This window comes from Rhizopus delemar, genomic scaffold, assembly GCF_000149305.1.
Source record: "Rhizopus delemar RA 99-880 supercont3.5 genomic scaffold, whole genome shotgun sequence".
In the NCBI taxonomy this organism is placed as follows: domain Eukaryota; kingdom Fungi; phylum Mucoromycota; class Mucoromycetes; order Mucorales; family Rhizopodaceae; genus Rhizopus; species Rhizopus delemar.
Genome location: NW_027137831.1, coordinates 2,050,237 through 2,069,935, shown reverse-complemented (window position 1 = coordinate 2,069,935; position 19,699 = coordinate 2,050,237). Strand labels below are relative to the sequence as shown.

The window sequence follows — 19,699 nt, the reverse complement described above, 5'->3', positions numbered from 1 at the left end:
TTTTGTGGTTATTTTTATCTACATTTTCATAATGAACAGACTCTCCATGTCCAAAGCTACTTCACTTTCTTCTAGTAGTCCTGAGTTCAAAGGCATTGCTGGTTTAAATATTATTTATGAAGCTGGTAAATAGAATTTGGGTTTAACAAATGTCATCTAAAACCTCAATGTAGGTCTAGACCCTGAAAGTCGCCCCATCTTGGTTTTATCTGCAGACAACCTACCTGATCCAGAGCTATATGACTATGACTTAATTCTTTCGTAAGTTTGGACTGTAGCGTTATGACATGAGTATAAGCTAACTTTCATATAGTTTTATTATGGCAAGATTGTAATGTGTAATTTTAACTTTTTTTTTTTTTTTTTTTAAAATACGCGTCTCTTTTTCTAAATTACAGCAACTCTCTATTATTTAGAGACGAGTTTGTAGAGAATGATTACGTGTTAGTGTTTTTTTCTTCACCTGCAAGGTACCGTCCTGGTTGGTTTTGGTTATTAAAAGCGTATCGTTCTTTGGATAGAAAGTAAGTGATAGCAATTCATTTTTTATATTATTAGACTATAAAACTTTCCCTTTGTAGATACAAAAAGAACTTAAAGGCACTATATGTGGTTCATCTTACAAGAATGTATCGACTTGTATTTGATTTTGCAAATAGAATTATTAGGTAAAATGTTGGAGTGATACAAATAGACATACTAAAATTTTTTTTTTTAAAAAAAAGCCCAAAGTTTGCTCGAAAGCTACATTATGTCTCAAGTCTAAGTCAACTAGCAACCTTTATCAAATTGGATTCAAAATTTATATCTCAACGAGTGATTGATTATGATAATCAATTTCCCAATCATTACAATTCTACTCCAGCACAAGCACGCTATAGTTTTGTACAGTCTCCTGCTTCTTTGGCTTTTGGTAGAACATTGGAAGATCTTTTAATAATTGATGGTCAAACAGAGGAAGATAGCTATGTACCAAAGGTGGTTATACAACTCACAGAGCACATACGCAACTACGGTATAACAAATGGTATAATTAACTTTTATTTTATCTAATGTTTATATTTTAGGCATCAATAAGGAAGGAATCTTCAGAAAGTCACCTTCAAGTGAAGAACTTCGATCGGCTAAAAGGGCATTCAACCAGGGTAATAACAGTTATAATTAAGGTTAATAGAAGCTTTAACTTTATACTTTATTTATTTAGGACTTGAAGTGAATCTCAATGAATATGATATTGATGTATCAGCAGCATTATTGAAGGTGTTTATCAGAGAAATACCAAATCCATTAATAAGCTTAACATTTAGTGATCAAATGGGTGCATTGCCAGGTAAATGCTTTCTACTTGCTTATGTATACTCCTGCTTACGTCTATACAATATTTTAGATGCAAGCATTTGTACACAGAATACACTGGATAAAGTAAAAGAAAAGCTGCTAGCGTACTATAATGAAAAAAAGATTCATTATAATCTTTTAAGATATCTTTGTAAATTCTTGAAAGAAGTCTCTGATCATTCTAATATGAATCGAATGAATATACATAATCTATCTGTTGTATTTACTCCCAATATTATAAGATCAGAAGAGACATCTACTAACAATTATGTTAATGTACCTGACAATCAACATTCTGCTTTGGAAAATGCTACAGTCTATTTAAAGCAAATGAATCAAGGTATGGCTCTTGTAGAACTTTTAATTGCAAAGCATCAAGAATTATTACCTTAAATTGTGTTTTTTTAACTTGTAAAACGTTAAATAAAATTCTTATAATTGACCTTCATTTTTTTCCTCTTTAATGCTAAACACGGTAGACAAACAGGTGTCACCAAACGGTGCTAAACATATAATCAGTAGCATTTCGTTTGATGACATTCTAAATGGATCGAGAAGAACTCCTCATAAAAGCAGCCCAAACATAGATAGATTATCCTATGAAACCTTACACTTGATAATTGGTCACCCTAGCTGCAAACCTCCAGTACTAGGGGTTTACAAGGACGCTATCAACAAGGCGCTTTTTCCAAAATCATAGCAACAAAATTGTTTGGTTCTCTTACCCAAGACTGGTGACCTTACAAGCCTAAGTAACTGGCGCCCAATCTCACTGATTAATACAGATTGCAAAGCCTTTACAAGAATCATGAATAGCAGGATTATGGGTATCTCATCCAAGTTGATCACTCGTTTCCAATTAGGCTTCATGCACAACATGTGTATAGGAGATCACGGATTCGCCTGTTGGTTGATTACGGAGGATGCCTCTAAATCAACGCCAATATCAGAAAGTTTAGGGGTCATATTGGATCAAACAAGAGCCTACGATCGTATTCACCCTGAATATTTGTGCAAAGTACTAAAAAGGTTTGGTTTCCCCAATAAATTCATCAAGTGTATCCACGACCTTTTCTTTGGCAATTCAATTTCCGTCAACGTGAATGGATCCTTGTCTGACAGCATACAACAATTGCGCGGATTACGTCAAGAAGACTCGATTTCACCTATACTTTTCAATCTTGCAATAGAACCATTCTTATTATCCATTCATCACAATGAAATCATTGATGGCTACTGTCTTAAAGCTAGGAGATCCAACTCTGACTTGCAATTAACAGCAACAAGACTAGTCAAATTATTAGCCTACGCAGACGACATACTCATATTTATCAATTCTAAGGAAGAATCTCTAGAACTACAAGAGCGTCTAAAAGTATATAATGGTGCATCTAGCTCTCAAGCAAATTATTCCAAGTCGGTAGCATTTCCTTTAGCCGGTAGAAACACATTCAACAATCGAGAACTCAAAGAATTAATCAGTCATAATGGTCTCTGGTGGTTTGACACTCAATCATTAGGCTACATCAAGTATCTTCGATACCCAATATAGCTCGCCAACGACCAACGAACTATACTCTATAAAGAAACCATCAGCAAGCTTGAAAGCTCGTTTAAGATTCATTCACAGCGCCAACTCTTTGTTTATGGCAGGGCATACATTACTAATACACTCATACTCTCCAAGTTGTGGCATTTTCTGCGAATTACAAGTCTTCCAAAAAGCTTTTACAACAAGGCGTCTTCTATTATGTATCGATTCGTGACTCACAACCTGTTTCCCAGGATTGCTCGGATAACTCTAGAACAGCCGAAAAACAAAGGTGTGTTTCATTATTGAATGTAGAAGTTCAACAAAAGGTTTTCCAGTTTCGATATATCAATCTATTACTGTTAAGCTGTCGTCAAAGGATACCAGACTTCTTGTACAAGATGTTGATATTTACTCTGCAATCTTTCTTTGATGCTCTGTCACACGTCATTCCTTTTATATTCAAGCATTCCATATCATACGGTAGCATGAAAGGCCTCCATCCACTAATCCCTATGCTTAGTACTTTGGACTCCTGTCCTCGTTTACCTACCGAAAATAACCTGACAATATCATCACAAACTAGTCCACTCATTCCCTTCAAAGTTATATGCGAAGAAGACTCACAAGAAAAGTTCAAGTTTAGCAAGTTTCTTCAAGCACAAAAAGCATGTCATTTCTTTGAACGAGACTTCCTTTCAAATGATATACAGTTCAAAAACAGACAACATTGTGGCTCTCCCAATATTCTACAAAAAATAAAAAATGCTGTTCTTACTGGTAACCTTACATTCAAGCCGTATTTTGCATCTTTATTATCAGCTGAACAGCAAGATCTTGAATTGGACAATGAAGACCATCCAACTGAACCAAATATCAAATTTGACCCATTCATTCAACAGATGAGCTATGAAGATATCAATATAGCAGCATTGAAGAATCGTCAACTAAAGACAATGTTCAACTTCAACTCAAATTCACAAATATAAGTCACAACAACCGGAAAGCTTTATCAGTAGCCCTATGCACCATATTCCAAGAAATGTATGGTACAGACTTCTTCATAAGAAATTATCCACTCGAGCCAATTTGCATAGAATCATCCCAGCAAAGGTAGGCGACAACTACTGCAGATTGTGCAAACAACCAGAAATAGAGCAGCATATGCTCTGTACTTGCATTCAAAAACAAGACCTGTGAAAAGCAGCTTTCAAGAAATACTTGTCAAATCTTAAAGATCCCAACTGTAGCTCAATATTCGAGGATTTATCTACACTTAGATTATCCAAGTATTACATCTTACGCCATCATGATAAGTTTACAACCTATGATTTTTTTTGCTACAGTCATTCGATTCATTTGGAACGCCCACTGGCAACAATTCTTTGAACAGACTCCTGACTTGGAGGAGATTGTCATCAATCAAATTCAGAAAGAACTATTGAAACTATCTGCTTACAATTCTCTATGATAATATCTTTTGTATTTTCGCGACAAGTAGCTGTTTAATACACTTGCATCGCTCTTAATCCTTACACTCTTTGATGAGTTTTAATAAGCATTAAAATTTTCATCCATAAAAAAAAAAGTAAAAACACTGTATTATTTAACTGAGATGGAAAATGTCTCACAAAAAACCAAAAGTAGTAACAAAAGAAACGAGTTTTTGAGTAAAATCTCTACATCTGCTATATTTTTTCCGCTTTTTTTTTTTTTTTTTTTTTTTTTTTTTTTTTTTGTTTTAGGATTTGTGTGATAAACTTCCGTATATTAAACAACTTATCTCATTGATCTTTTCTATATTTCTTTGTTAACTACTGTATATCAAAAAGAGAGAGATTAAACAAAAAGAAACCACTTTTCCTCGGCTCCTTTTTATAATAAATATTCCTGAATAACGAAATGTCTTCACCAAGCAATTCAACTGGACTTCACAGATCCTTCTCAAGTCATCTCCAAAGGCCTCATATGCGTCCATCAGAAAGTGCACCAAGTTCACCAGATATTTTTTCTGAGAAAGAACTAGGTTATTATTAACACAAATCCTTTAAATAAGCTCAACTTAACATACACAATACAATAGGCCGTATTAGCAAACAATTATCAATAGAAAAAAACAGTGATCCTGTAACACCTTTAAGTAAATCAAGCTCATTTCTATCAAAAAGACGATCCTCAAAGCGAGATAGATCAAATTCAAAGGGCAAAGGCAGCAGAAGCCATTCCTCCTCACCTCCTCCTGCACCCAATACTCAGAGCCTTCAAATGAAATATACTCCACAATCTTCTAGTCCAAAAAGTGATGATTCCTCTCAATTTCCCTTTAAAGATTTACCTAGTGGAGCATTAGGAAAAGCAAGAGATAGAAATACATTTAAAGGTGTGTTTGATAAATTTGTTGGTAGCTTCAATGGTAAAAAAAAGAAATATATATAAAAAACAAGCTGAATTCTTATGCGCTTATTTATTGTAGATTTACTAAGCAAAGACAAGCAATCAAATGAACAAGAAAAGGAAATGGAAATATCTGGTCCTTATAACGCAAAGCATGTAACACACGTCGGATTTGATGCTAGCACGGGTGAATTTACCGGTTTGCCTCGAGAATGGCAAACTTTATTACAACACAGTGGTATTAGTAAGCATGAGCAGTATCAAAATCCCCAGGTAACCTATTGAAAGAAAAAAACAACATCTCATTCTAAAAGTGTACACATATGTAGGCTGTATTGGATGCTATTGGATTTTATCAAGAAAATATAGAGCATGATGAATCTGTTTATCATAAAATGGAAAAAGCTCATGCAATGAATGATCGCTCGGACATTATGCAACAACAAATCATTCCTATATTGCCTGAATACAAGGTAAAGAGAAAATGAAAGAGCACTTGAATGTGAATGTTAAACTATTTTATTTGTAGAAGAAACCGGCTTCAACAGAAAGAATCTTGGACGAACAATGTAGGAAAAAAAAACAATAGTGCGCATTGTACACAACAATTAATGAGCTTCCCCTTTCTCTTTATAGTATATCAACAGCAGTTATATCAAAGACAACTTCAATTACAGCAGCTTAAACAACAAGAAAGATTGATATCAAAACCTAGCAACCCCATCAACGCATCTCATGCCGCAAGAGACTATGATATTAAAAAAAAATTAAATACAAAGCAACGCGAGAGACACGATGAAAATAAATCAAGTCCATCTCAGTTAACAGGCTCACCTGGTACTGTCAAACAACGTGTCAAGGAGAAAAAGCATGTAATGAAAGATACTGAAGTAATCGCTAAATTAAGAGCGATTTGTATTGAAGCAGATCCCACATTGATATATAAAGATATGAAAAAGATTGGTCAAGGGTAAACACATACTAAATAGAAATTTTTTTTTTATTTATTCATTTACCATTCATCATGTAGCGCTTCCGGTGGTGTTTATATTGCTTATACTGAGGGAAGTGACTATCCTGTTGCCATTAAACAAATGAACCTTGAACAACAGCCCAAAAAGGAACTCATTATCAATGAAATATTGGTCATGAAGGAATCCATGCATAAGAACATTGTCAACTTTATTGATTCTTATTTGTGGCGCGGTGATTTATGGGTTGTTATGGAATACATGGAAGGTGGCTCACTTACGGATGTTGTTACTAATAATATGATGATGGAAGGACAAATTGCTGCTGTATGCTTTGAAGTCTTGGAAGGCCTTCAACACTTACATTCAAAAGGTGTGATTCATCGTGATATAAAGAGTGATAACATCCTGTTGAGTATGTATGGTGATATAAAATTAAGTAAGTTACTCAAATTAAATACACCAGGAATAATTGAATCGTAACACTTGTCACCATAGCTGACTTTGGGTTCTGTGCACAATTAAATGAAATGCAAGCAAAACGTACAACAATGGTTGGTACTCCCTATTGGATGGCTCCAGAGGTAGTAACCAGAAAAGAATATGGCCCTAAAGTTGATGTTTGGTCACTTGGTATAATGGCTATTGAAATGGTTGAAGGCGAACCCCCATACTTGAACGAAAATCCTCTTCGTGCTCTTTATCTGATTGCAAATAACGGAACGCCCAGGCTACAAAATCCTGAAGCACTTTCGCCTGTCTTTAGAGACTTTTTAGCCAAATGCTTAGAAGTTGAAGTTGACCGTAGACCCTCAGCATTGGAAATGTTAAATCATCCTTTTTTGAGATTAGCTGATCCTCTTCCTTCACTCGCTCCACTTATTAGATCTGCTCATGAAGCATCCAGAAGAGATGACTAGCCAATTATTTGAAATTATTCCCCTTACACATATATTCTTGTACCCAACTTCTATTTTTTTTTTCCTTGCACAAAATTTTTCTCCTTTTCTTTTTTCTCTGGTGATATTAATAAAACACACCAATGGATGAAGTGACAATCCCTTCTCTATCAGAAGTAATGCATAAAAACCATTTGTATAACTTAGTTGACTTAACGATTCTCTCTTTATTGTTTTCTTTCAGTTTGTTGAGGTATTTGGATCAATTGAAGGAACTATTCCAAACAGAAAAGTAATGTCATTAAAAAATGAGCTAATATGTAAAAGAGCTAATTCTTCAATAGTCAACAAAACCTTTATGCGATAATATTTTTGATGTTCAACGCAATGAATTGTTTGATGTGCTAGAAAGTTTAAAAACTGCATTTTGGAGCGATCCAGTCGATATACCATCTTCAGAACCAGTGGCGATTGATCTTCCACCTGCTGCAGAACCTGTCATTTTGGATTTACCATTGTCAACTAGTACAGAATTAGCAGAGGATAAAGCAATTGAAGCAAAAAAGGATCTATTATTACCTGTTGTATATAAACGCAGAATACCAGATTGGAACGAAAATGACACTCTTTCCTCTCAACAATCTGAGCCTTCCTATAAAAGGCCTCGTCTAAGCAAATCTGAAGTAGAACCAATAATTAAAAAGGCTAAGATAGATATGTGGACTACGAAAATAACAATACTAAGGCTTATGCGGACAACACAATATGACGAAGAAAAATTGCTATCACTTATATCAAACACGACAAGCCAGCTTGTATCAAAAGAACAATCAATTCATTTAATAAATTATTTCATACCAGTAGCAAAGGAAACAAGAAGATGGAACATTGTTGAAGCATTAAATAAAATGGTTTAACCCCATGCAGTGTTTTTTATAGATGGTCGACTATGCGTCTTTGTGGGAACTGGTAGAGATGGGCTGCTTGGAAGATCAGAACGAATAGAGAATTGATCCGAATCATGAGGGAAATCAAGCTGAGATGAATATTGTTGTACTGTAAATCTATTTTCTTCTGTAGCATTATGGAACGTGTTGGATAGTGGTGAACCGCTTTTAGTGTATGTAGACATGGACTGTCTATTGAGTGCTGTTGCTTGACCCGGTGCTAAATGTCGACGGATTTGCTCACGATCGATGACTAAAGAAGTTGATTTAGGCGAGATGGCATATCTTCTTTCATTAGTTGTCTCTAAACCATCATCCATGGATGTATGAGCAGACATAGAAGATGTATTTTCATTAGAAATACTAGGATCAATGATGTTAGTGGATGCAATAGCCAACGACACATTGCTGTCTTGAGGGCTCAGAAGCATTGAGGACACATCTGTATTTGAAAACGAAGGATTATCGGCTCCTTGACAAATTTCTGGGATTGGATTTTGTTGTATGTAGTCATCACGTTGTTTAAACCACATACGCTGTTTTTGTCTTGCTTCTTCAAACATGTAGAACCAATTAGTTGGAAGACTTGTTTTTAAATACCGGCTCCACAGATGAACAGGTGGGTTTCCATACTCGTCAAAAGCATTGTATATATCAAAATCACCAGGTAATTGTCTATACTTAATATGTCGGTTAATCTCTAAGAATGCCTCAAGTAACGATATACCTTGTTTCTGACCAACGCATTGGCTCTACTTCAGAACCTATTCGACTTTATATAAGTTTATTGTTTTTGTTTATACTTTAATTTTTTATAATACGCGATCGTACGAAGAATTGAAAAGCAACACATGTCATCATTCCATCCTAACACATACAGAATAACTAAGTCACATTTTCTACCTCGGCTGCCTTTTTCAACTTACCTTCAAAAAGAGCAAGACTTACTTGCTTTACTTTGATGATATACAATGAACCCTGCTGAAGCTGTTCGTCATAGATCGGGGAAAACGGTGCATCAGCGCTTAATGGTGCAGTAGCATTCATTTTTTTGTTGTAAGAAGCTGTTGGGGAAGGTGCCCATTTTGCTAGTTTTTTTAAGGCAGTGGATCGCGATTTACTACTTTCTACCATGATGATAAAGAGGAGGATGTATGTAAAAAGCAGAAAGAGAGAAGAGGAAGAAAAAAAATACTAAAATCGCTTCTAGCTTTGAAAATTACATTGTTGTAGAACGTTAATTTATTGTGTTCTTGTTACACTAAAATGTTACTGACGCACTGGGTCGAATTTGTACGCCAACGAGTGCTCCTATGCTTATGAACTACAATTTATCAATACGCTAAGTATCACTTTAATTTTAAAGTATGACTTATATTGTAATACTGGCAGTTAATGAGAATTTTGCAACCAAAATATTTATTAGCAGTGAAAAGTCCAAAAATGAACATATGCAAGATTATATTTTTAACTCAACCAAGCCCCACTTTTGATTCCTCGTTGTTTCCAAATACTAAACTTAAGTTCCAGTACCAATTAATAAATGGTTCCTTGTCTTTTCACACATGGTCGCATAATGAAGATCTTTTTGGGGATGAAATAGAATGCTAAGCCAAGATCAGGCTTTAGCTTTGCTATGTCTTTTAGCAAAGTTGTGTCATTGGAAAAACCCAAGCTTTAAATTAATATTTTTATTGTTTCTGATTGGATATTAAACATCTTATAACAGTTAAAAACGAAAGCTTATGAACATCAAAAATAATTTTTAATTAAATACTTTGCTGTATTGAACAATGAAAGATTATTATATGCATCATACTGTATATCAGTTTATGATAAAATAGAGTAAGATGCTTAATAAATATATTGAAATTTAAGGAATAAGACTTCAAATAATAGCTATATTTGGCTTATTGATGTTTATTTGTAATCAAATGAAATTCCACAAAAGTAAAGGAATTGTAATATATGAAAATGATCTAATGACAAACGGAAAGTTTGTTGGAACCAACAACGTTGTTGCAAATGTTCTTTTGAGTCTTGCTGTTCTTTTTTATGTTGACATCCTTGAAATTGATGTTGGAGCATTTAGACTTGGAAGAACAATCAACTTCGACGGCAGGATGCTTGGTGGAAGCAGATCCACTGATGTGTTGGAAGGAAACATGACTGATGGATAAGGAAGAGTCTTTGTTCTTGGTACAGTATGACATTTGGTTCTTGTCACAGTAGTGAGTGGTAATAATGATGGGGTGTTCAACATTGTTGAGTTCAACTCGCTTGTAAACAACATCACTAACAGAACCCTTTCCACCGGGCCAGGTCTTGATTCTTACACCATTTTGACAGTTATTACAGACACTGTTGAGAACTCGAACAGTTTTAACATATTCAGTCTTACCACCTTTGCCAAGGGAACCAACACTGAAACCGTGACCACCGTTACAGGTGATGTGTTTCAAAGTGATGTTGCTGACACCACCGTTGATAGCAGTACAATCATCACCGACATTAAGTTCGGAGTTTTGGAAAACAATGTTGCTGGAGGAGGAGACATCCAAAGCATCAGTATTTTTTGCAGGTTTGCTGCTAGTAGAGGCAGTCTTGAGATAAACATTTTGGAGAACAACGTTGTTTGAGCTAGTAATAGCCATGTGAGCTCTAGGTGCATTGTAGATCTTAAAGTCACCAAAGACAGAGTTCGTAGCCTTAATACGGAGTACAGTAGGAGCGGTGTGATCTTGCTTGTCGTACCTACATTTTACGATGGTTAGCTTTACAGCTTACACATTTGACAAAAATAAGCATCTTACCATGCTTGGCCATTACCAGTTATGTGACCACCACCAGTCATGTGAATATTGTTACCTTGGATTTCAATCCAAGAGCTCTTTCCTTTAAATTTGCTATTGTATGTAGGCAAAACAATTTCACCGCCCAAATTGATATTGACATTCTTAAGTCCCTTGACGGAAACCAAGCTCTTCATGTAATAAGTTTTTCCTTTAGGGAAGTAAACAGTACCACCATTCTTACAACTGTTGAAAGCTTGAGCGATAGTAATGGCATCATCAGAGCTGCTCTTGGCTACTGTGCAAGTCTTTCCAGCAACTACTTCGTTAAATCCGAAAGAGAGCAACAAAAGAGTAGCTACAGAACTAGTTAAGGAGAGCAATTGGACCATAATGGCAAGGCTTCTTGTGGTGTTTGAATAAATCACTTTAATAAGGAATTATATGGCCTTTTTATACTATTTCATGTAGGCTAATTACGGGTTTTTGTTTTATGTATCGTGTTTATTGACTGTTACAGTTTAATAAGTTCAATATAATTTGATTCGATTTTTCTGTAATAACGAACTGAGTATGAACCAGTGCACAACAGCTTATATATTTTTAATTAATAAACGATATGAGAAACCGAACACATGTATCCAGTCCTATACAGTCTGTGCTTACTTACTTACGATTATAATGGGAATTCTTTTTTAGAATGTTGGTTGAACTTCTAGTAATTTCGAATATGTATATCGTATAGACAATTGCTTGTTATAAATGTGCATCTATCTTGAAATTTTGCTGGCATGTTCAACAATAAGCTGAGTTATTTTTTTCTATTTTCTACGCGTCTAATAATATATGTTGCACATCATTTATACACAGATCACAATGTACATTTCGTAAAAAACGGTTATAATGAAATTCGGGGGCACTGTGTATATTACAAAATCAGGCATTCTTCGATAATAATATACAAATTGAAATGTATAAACCTTTGTGAATTTGTTGAATATTACAAAGCACAATGCGTTTTTTTTTATATTGTTGCACTTTGGGTTTGCTGGTACACAATATATGCTGATGTAAGTTTGAAAGCCGAATACCGGGAACAGTTGCTAAATTCTGAGTTTTTCTGAAGTTTTGTATTCATTCAGTTTGAATACAAGACAAAAGCGGAAATAAAATAGAATCGCGATTGTATTCGAATACTAAAAGATGTTTGGATGTTAATCCATTCTCACACTGCCTGGATGCCACTAAGATATCCACAGATACCATCAAGAATTTAAAGATAAAAAAAAAAACATAACATCAGCCTTTACTTGTAACTTGTTCGTGAAGTATTTGCTATTTTAATATGTATGAAGCTGTACTGTAGTAATTTTCTAGACTCCTTGTCCATGACGTCGTAATGTAAATAGTTAATATGGTTGTTTGAAATACCGATATATTTGTTTGTTTGTTAAAAAAAAGGGTATCAGATCATCGATTTAGAAAATCGGTGATATCTGGGAATCCACTATGATGATAGAAATTTTCTACCTATCGGTCTTTTTATTTTAAAAAAAAAGAGTTTGCATCTTTGAAGTAAATGTTTGTCTATATGGCTGAACTTGATTCATTCATCTTTTCTTGAAGCATAGATACTTGAGAGCAGCTAAAATAGATATGGATCAAACTGACGTGTTATATACAATATATGGCTATTTTATTGTCATTGCAAATGATATTTGAACGATAGAATGTTTCTATAATAAAAATTTACTAAGCTTATCGTATAGGTATCTTTAATAATAGAATGGTACTTTGTTATAAATAGTCCTAATGTACAATTTGACTATTAATTGCATATGAACACTTTGAAAGTTCGACAAAATCAGTATTAGTAGTGTTTATTTTAATTTGTGTAAGTTTTAGAAGCATACGAGCATCTGATATTTTAGCAAGATGCAAATTTCACTCATTCTTCAAAGTTGTTGCATAATAATTATAACTTTTGTTATAAACAGAATCTTCTATTCAATTACTTATTCTTCAAGAAATCGTACATAATATATTTAATTATACGTAGTAAACTTTACAAATACTCGTGCAATTTTTACGCTTAGAAATTATTCTTTTAGTTTACAGAAAGAGTCAAGTCGTCTTTTAAACTTTATTTTTTGCAACACGGTCATCTGTTTAAAAGATATTGGTAGTTTTATATAGTATACTCTAGCAGTTGGTTTTTTAGTATTATTTTCTTCTATCAATTGATTAATACAATAGCAACATCAATTATTTATTTGCTTAATGCTCCAAGTAATAACACTATAAAATAAAATAGTTACACAGTAAAGAAGTAACTTGTACAAACAATATCAAAGAGCAAAAGCCAAAGGAAATTCTGGAATGGCAATAAAGGTGACACGTAATATATAATGAGTCATTTTATTGAGACAATAGCAATCTATACAGCTTATACATTTATTCCTTTTTCAATTGCGATAATTTGTAATCGCTTTGATATTGTTTTTACATGCTTTACATGGGAACGGACAATTTTTTCTTTTCTTTTTTTTTCTTTTTTTTTGAAAATGGGATCTTGATTGTTTTTGTATGTACACGGCAAACAAACTTTTTTTTTGCACATCTTTCACATAAACCATCAAGTTTATTCCAGAATATGTAATCTATTCCTAGACCTGTCGTAAATGTCCAAAGTTGGCAAGTATGCTTGTAGTTTAAATCATTTTAATTTGTCATACAGGCAATACTAGCTTTAAGCTTATTTTAAAATAGATTATTCAAGAGAAGTCATTAGTAAAAAGAATTTGTTACTAACCTGTGATTTAAATTATTGGATATAATCTTAAAATCACGAATCGTATCGATTTGCACAAATTAGTTTCCCTGGACTTTCATAAACGAATTATAGAAGAAAGGGAAGGCTGGCATTGTTTTTTCTTCAGCTTTTATAAGGTAGAAACAGAGCTCAACTGTAGCGTGTTTACTTTGTACTTTGAATACTATGGATTCGATGATGCCAATATTGATCACATAGACTTGTTAGCGAAAGATACCCGGAAAATAAGCATAATTCTTCCAACTATATCTCAGATCAATGACGAACTTATTTAAAGCTATCATCTTTATATAATCCTCTGTCTTGTAATTATTTGAGAATAAAAACGCTCACTATATGCTTGCTCTTTTCTTATCAAGCGATCACTGATAGCCATAGGGGATAGAGTTTCTTTTGTCAAATGAACATACAGGTACATGACATCATGTCTCAAAGAACTTGTTTTTTAATCCTCACATTCAGCACAATCAGTTAGTATGAAAACATAAACCATGTTTAATGTGTGAAACTTAAGTAGCCTTCATGAATACTAGCTATAGCAATTCGTTTGCATTCTAATACTTTAGCTTTAGATTGGTACTAATTTGAAGATAATGTTGGTCCTAGTTCTACCTCTTCAAATTTCTTTGAGCTAGCATCTAACTCATTCACTTCAAAATCGACCAAAACGATAACTAAATTGGACCAATAAAAATCAACGACCAAAAGTGACATCTCATTTCGACCAAATGAATTTACTAATTTCGTCCTTGTTTCAACTAAATTAGGAAGAACTGTTTTCGTTTTTAAACATACCATTACTCCGTTAAATGCGCATAAATTAATAGATTTATAATTGATATGGCGCGAATTCATATTTAGGTGGCTGATTCCCAAATGGCAAGGGTGAAGGTTCATATTGAGGTGGTTGAACGGCAAGTCACTGAGGTGAAAGCTGATCTTGAGGTGATGGAATGGAAAGTTGATGGATTGGATACTCAACAAGGTTGGATCTGAATCCTCTACGGTTTGTAGCAATATCGCTGGACTGATTTGGGTCAGTTGTAATAAAACAAATGGAAAATTTGTAGCTAACCAATGTGATACTGTTATTGCGGAAACCTTCTGCAATCATATTCAATCCTTCACCACGCTCAGGTTTGAGTACTTTGGTGAGAAATTCGTTGGCTTGGTTTTATTAGTCATATTAAAATGATGAGTTACTTGCAAAATTTGGCTGTAGAAAAAAGTTGCCAATAAAAGATAAAAGAAAAGAAATGTATTTGCTAATGTATACTTTGATTTTTGATGAAATGATAATGTATATTTTGGATTCATTTGTTGGTCAGACTAAATTAAACTATTGTATCAATTAAAATTTCTTTTCTTTCATTCAAACAACCTTCAAAAAAATATATATCCGCTCCTTTGATGATTGTTAAAGTTACTTTTGAGAACCAGTTACATAATTCTAGGTGACAAAATAATACCCATAGCGCCTCATGAAGACGTTGGCCTTGCCCTTCATTCAATTCGCAAGCTCGTCAACAGATACTCATTAAAATTGTCCAACTACTTTCTAAACTTCTTATTAACTAATAGCTTAGGTAAATAACACTCGATATAAAGAACAATTTGTTTCATAATTTGAATATGCTTAAAAAAAAAGTAAACCGGAAACAGAAAAGAGTACGAGAAAAAACAGAAATCGAGAAACTAGAACTTTTTTATTTGAGCTTTGGCTGTTTCAATCACGGAGGCCTCCCAATTAAAAAGTTTAGGTAAGTCAGCAATAAATTGTTTTACTTCGGAAGAAGTGGTAGGTGTTGTATAATGGTTAAGGCAATTAAAGAAACGGTAAAAACAAATATCGAGAAACAATGTGAGTATTTTTTGAGACTGATTTTTAATTCAGTTTAAGTTAAAGTAAAAATTATTCTAATTGAAGACAGGTATTTATATCTTATTGAATGAGTGGCTTGATATATTCTATTATAAGTGTTCTTCTAATCTTCAGGTACTTTAGCAAGTGTCATCTATAATTATAATTATGAAAACTTTTCATTTGTTCTTTTGTATGTCTGTCATGAATTATCTTTTATTCTGGAAATTCCTCACTGATTTGCATAACGTTATTTTACGCGTTATTTCCATTATGTGAGCGATTAGCAATATTCCTGACATTGGATTGGATTTTGTTATTTTAGTTGATACTTCTTCTTTTTATAGAACTCTCGTGAATACAAAACATATTCTAAAAGAATATGTTTAATGGGAATTGATTATATGATCTTATTTAAATAAGTTTATATTTTACTCTAGTTTAATTATGATCTTGTATTAAGACTTATATTTATTAGTGTCAACTACAATCAGTTACTGTTCTACAACAGTAGGAAATTTTAGCATACAGTTGGTTTTTTAATTATTTAACTATGCAGCTGAAAACTTACTGGAACTTGGTCGAATTATTCTTATTCTTTATTCGGACAGTTCTTTCTAATGTAGTTGAAATAAAGATATACAAATGGAAGAAATAAGAAAGTTCATTTGGTCGAACTTGAAGCGAATACGTTGACTTTGTCATATGAGGCACTTTTAAGCTTATGAATTCATACACACATAAAATGGTAATTTTTCTATTTTTGTACTCAATAACTGCAATCTTTTATTTATGATTAGAATTTTCAGCCTATCTAAGAGATTCAAGACAAACTTTGTTTTATAAATGCTTTTAATTCTGTACCGGCCATGTTCAACAACCGAATCAAATTAACTATTTTCTTTAATTATCATGTCAAATAATAAGGGCTTTTGATTAAGCTACGTGCGTGTTCTTTAGCTAGCAATAGTGTTGTATTCTATCACTACGCGTTTTAGATAATTTGAAGACGATGACAAAGATATTTCTGATTAAAATGTTTAGCTATATATCTTAAACTGAAACAGAAGAAGGACGTAATAAGTTTTAAGCAAGAATAGGTGGGTTTGCATCACTTTATGAATAAATAGTGGTACTCTTCAATAAAAGTAACCAACCCAAGCGGCCCATCAAAAAAGCATCAAATGAGGAGCATGCTAGAGTTAATATAAATTAATGCACATTGAAGCTGCTATCTAAAAAGGGTATTTATGCTGAGTCTGCACAATGGCTTTTAAATTTATTTGCTTTGTTTTTATGGAATGTAACAATTGGAATATTAAAGATAACAAAGACAAGAAATGCATAAATAAACTACTCATTACATACAGAAAAAAGCATAAATATAACCAAAATGTGCATATATTTTCATAAGCGAGAAAACACTACTCTTTATTAACTGGTTTCTTATCGGGTCCCGTACTTCAGCTTATCACGGAATACTTAATTAAGGATCCGGAATAGACCCGATAGATAACCAAAGCCTTTACAGCAAACTAGTAGAAAAGCCAAAAACTGAAAGGACTACATAAGATGGTTATCGTTTCTATACCAATGGAAGTAAAGGGCGATAAACAAAGAAAAGGAAAAAAACAGTGCAAAGTAATGCAATGCAAAATATAAAGGGGAAAACAATTTAATTCTCCGCCATATAATTTGACTGTCGTGGCAACACACAAAATTTTGCTGTTACACCCTTCTTTTTTCCACTTTTCTTACTACCACGCCTTTCTAATGGCAAGTGAGTATACTTCAAGAAAAGAAATTGAAGCAAAAAAAAATGAAGAGAGCAGTTTACTATCTGACAATTCCCAGCCAATTTATGGCTCAGCACAAGTTCAGAGATCTTCGCGATTATCAACCTCTTCTTTAAATCAACCATCAGAAGATCATTATTCTGACCATGGTGGAAGTAGTGAAGAGTTTGCTTCTATAAAGCTGGCTAGAAGAAGAAAAAAACGTCTTCAGAAACACCACGAGTCCAATCGTCCCAAGCTAGTGAGTAAATTATCACATATTGTCAGAAGTGCGACACAGTCTGAGGAAGAAGATAATAAGGATGATATAATACAAATGCCTTCGGACGATCTTATCTTACCCGAATTGGATCAAAAGTATGACAGTGTTTTTAACTGTATTTGTACAATTATACTTAAATAATTTGTTAGTGCTGCAGAAGTAAGAGAATATGTTTCATCTCCGATGAAGGCTTTAGATAGTCGAGCTACAAGAAAACATAAAGTGAATTTGAGCACAATTCGAGAAAAATACCGAGAAGCACGCTTTATTGAACGGTAAATAAAAAGTGTTTAGAGATACGCAAAGAGGATATTCGATTGACCTCGTATTTTTTTTTTTTCAGAAATGGAAACCAACCTTTCACAAAAGGCAAAAAACTTATGAGAACATTGAAATATGATACCCGTATTCTCAAAACAAAGCAAATATTATTTGGAAATAAAAGTATCATCCTTTTTGTAAGTCAAAAAATATAGATCATAAGAGAACAATAAACCTGACAGTGAAAAACAGGTTTATACGGATTTACTTGTGGACATGATACTTTGTCTTTCCTATCTAGTTGAAATGAAGCAAGAAGCCGGTATTGTTACAGAACCATTTTGGCTGTTTAAGTGGAGATCACATTGTCTATGGTAATTTATACATACTTGCGAGGACTTATGAGGAATTGACTAGATGACAATTTCTGTAGGCTTTTGTGTGTTGTGCTTAGTTTATGGAACTTTGCTTCATTTTTGATGCGTAAGATGTTTTTGAAAGTAGCTACAGCTTATTTAATCACTAGAATAATCTGTTCTGTTTAGGCATTGTTTTGACTGGAAGACCAATGAGTGTATTATTTAGCTTTAGATCTTTTATTGAGACATTAACTACAATTCCCTTTTTGATTTCTGTCTTCATAAGAAACGGTCGGTTTTTGTACGGTATGTTATACTCATCTGTTATTCTTATACACACAATTCACGAGCCATTTGCCTGACTAGTTCCTTATTTCCTAAGAAGTTGGGTTCTTTTACTAAGAATTAAAAGTGCTATGAAAATCAAGATAAATCTTTTAATGTCAGGTAACACTGTGAATAACAGATGCCATATTAGATCATAAGTTTACAATATTATTATAGATAAACCTATTGATGCCCTGAAAACAAAATTGATACATTTGGCAGGCACGATTATCGTATTACTATACAATGGATTATCAGCTTTCCAGTACTGCGAAGTAACTTTTGGAAACGTTAATTACTCGATTTTAGACTCCCTTTATGTTGTCATGGTAACTTTGTCCACAGTTGGCTATGGCGGTAAGTAACTTGAAACTAAAAAGAAAGAAATAAAAAAACTCATAAAAAATAACATCAATAGATATCACTCCACAAACCGAGGGCAGTAGAATAGTTATGATGCTGTTAATCGTAATTTCCTTGGCAGTATTACCCAATTTAATCGCGGATGCTCTAAGTACACTACGAAAAAGGAATGGTAAAAGTCACAAAAGTATATGCATATATATTGGAATAACCAAAAATTGGCAGATTGGGGAGGATATGTTTCTGATTCATCAAAGCCGTTTATACTGATTGTTGGCTCTTTTCGAGCAGAACAAGTGACAGAGATCTTGGATGGATTTCTAAATACAGTAAGTCCATCTGCTTTCTACTCAAGATTCTTTGTTTATCTAAACAGCTCTAAATTTACAGGAAAACACAGAACCTCACTTGAATGTCGTATTTCTAGATATAAATAAACCGAACGAAGAATTAAAATTTTTGGAGAGAAATTCAATGTGGGGACATCGTATTCAATTCATACATGGCTCCGTTCTAGTTAGTATTAGACAAATTCTATTTTGATACATATTATACTTATAGGCTTATTTTAAAGGACGAGCAAGCTTTAAAGCGAGTGGTGAATATTAAGATTTCATTGGCACTTGACTCTATGAAAGATGCTAACAATCTTTAACTATAGCAAGCAAGATCAGCTTCTGCCATTTTTACACTTTCAGGTCAGTCTTTAAATAACTCTGGCTGTAAAAATAGATTAAAAATTCATTCTTTACCAATAGATCAACA

At 33.5% G+C, this 19,699-nt stretch overlaps 8 protein-coding genes across 8 annotated transcripts; 5 read left to right on the top strand and 3 right to left on the bottom strand.

The window, feature by feature from the left end:
• Positions 1–31: 31 nt before the first annotated feature.
• RO3G_07553 (uncharacterized protein) lies at positions 32–1,731 on the top strand (the record flags this gene model as incomplete). The annotated part of the gene is made up of 8 exons (XM_067662143.1): positions 32–125; positions 174–261; positions 417–524; positions 582–668; positions 726–1,027; positions 1,068–1,145; positions 1,205–1,330; positions 1,388–1,731. 8 exons carry the CDS (start codon positions 32–34, stop codon positions 1,729–1,731), a joined length of 1,227 nt encoding a protein of 408 aa, XP_067518244.1.
• A 430-nt stretch (positions 1,732–2,161) lies between these two features.
• Positions 2,162–2,890, top strand: RO3G_07552 (uncharacterized protein; the record flags this gene model as incomplete). The annotated part of the gene is made up of 1 exon (XM_067662142.1): positions 2,162–2,890. One exon carries the CDS (start codon positions 2,162–2,164, stop codon positions 2,888–2,890), a length of 729 nt encoding a protein of 242 aa, XP_067518243.1.
• A 467-nt stretch (positions 2,891–3,357) lies between these two features.
• On the top strand, positions 3,358–3,858 carry RO3G_07551 (uncharacterized protein; the record flags this gene model as incomplete). The annotated part of the gene is made up of 1 exon (XM_067662141.1): positions 3,358–3,858. One exon carries the CDS (start codon positions 3,358–3,360, stop codon positions 3,856–3,858), a length of 501 nt encoding a protein of 166 aa, XP_067518242.1.
• Positions 3,859–4,771: 913 nt separating this feature from the next.
• Positions 4,772–7,154, top strand: RO3G_07550 (protein kinase; the record flags this gene model as incomplete). Its single annotated transcript, XM_067662140.1, has 8 exons — positions 4,772–4,895; positions 4,953–5,282; positions 5,343–5,536; positions 5,593–5,736; positions 5,793–5,832; positions 5,900–6,233; positions 6,294–6,673; positions 6,733–7,154. 8 exons carry the CDS (start codon positions 4,772–4,774, stop codon positions 7,152–7,154), a joined length of 1,968 nt encoding a protein of 655 aa, XP_067518241.1.
• Positions 7,155–8,046: 892 nt separating this feature from the next.
• RO3G_07549 (uncharacterized protein) lies at positions 8,047–9,127 on the bottom strand (the record flags this gene model as incomplete). The annotated part of the gene is made up of 3 exons (XM_067662139.1): positions 8,047–8,755; positions 8,808–8,844; positions 9,007–9,127. The coding sequence occupies 3 exons, from the start codon at positions 9,125–9,127 to the stop codon at positions 8,047–8,049; spliced, it is 867 nt and encodes a 288-aa protein (XP_067518240.1).
• A 932-nt stretch (positions 9,128–10,059) lies between these two features.
• RO3G_07548 (uncharacterized protein) lies at positions 10,060–11,264 on the bottom strand (the record flags this gene model as incomplete). Its single annotated transcript, XM_067662138.1, has 2 exons — positions 10,060–10,834; positions 10,894–11,264. 2 exons carry the CDS (start codon positions 11,262–11,264, stop codon positions 10,060–10,062), a joined length of 1,146 nt encoding a protein of 381 aa, XP_067518239.1.
• Positions 11,265–14,581: 3,317 nt separating this feature from the next.
• Positions 14,582–14,701, top strand: RO3G_07547 (uncharacterized protein; the record flags this gene model as incomplete). Its single annotated transcript, XM_067662137.1, has 1 exon — positions 14,582–14,701. One exon carries the CDS (start codon positions 14,582–14,584, stop codon positions 14,699–14,701), a length of 120 nt encoding a protein of 39 aa, XP_067518238.1.
• Positions 14,702–15,907: 1,206 nt separating this feature from the next.
• RO3G_07546 (uncharacterized protein) lies at positions 15,908–16,271 on the bottom strand (the record flags this gene model as incomplete). Its single annotated transcript, XM_067662136.1, has 2 exons — positions 15,908–15,938; positions 16,138–16,271. The coding sequence occupies 2 exons, from the start codon at positions 16,269–16,271 to the stop codon at positions 15,908–15,910; spliced, it is 165 nt and encodes a 54-aa protein (XP_067518237.1).
• Positions 16,272–19,699: the final 3,428 nt, after the last annotated feature.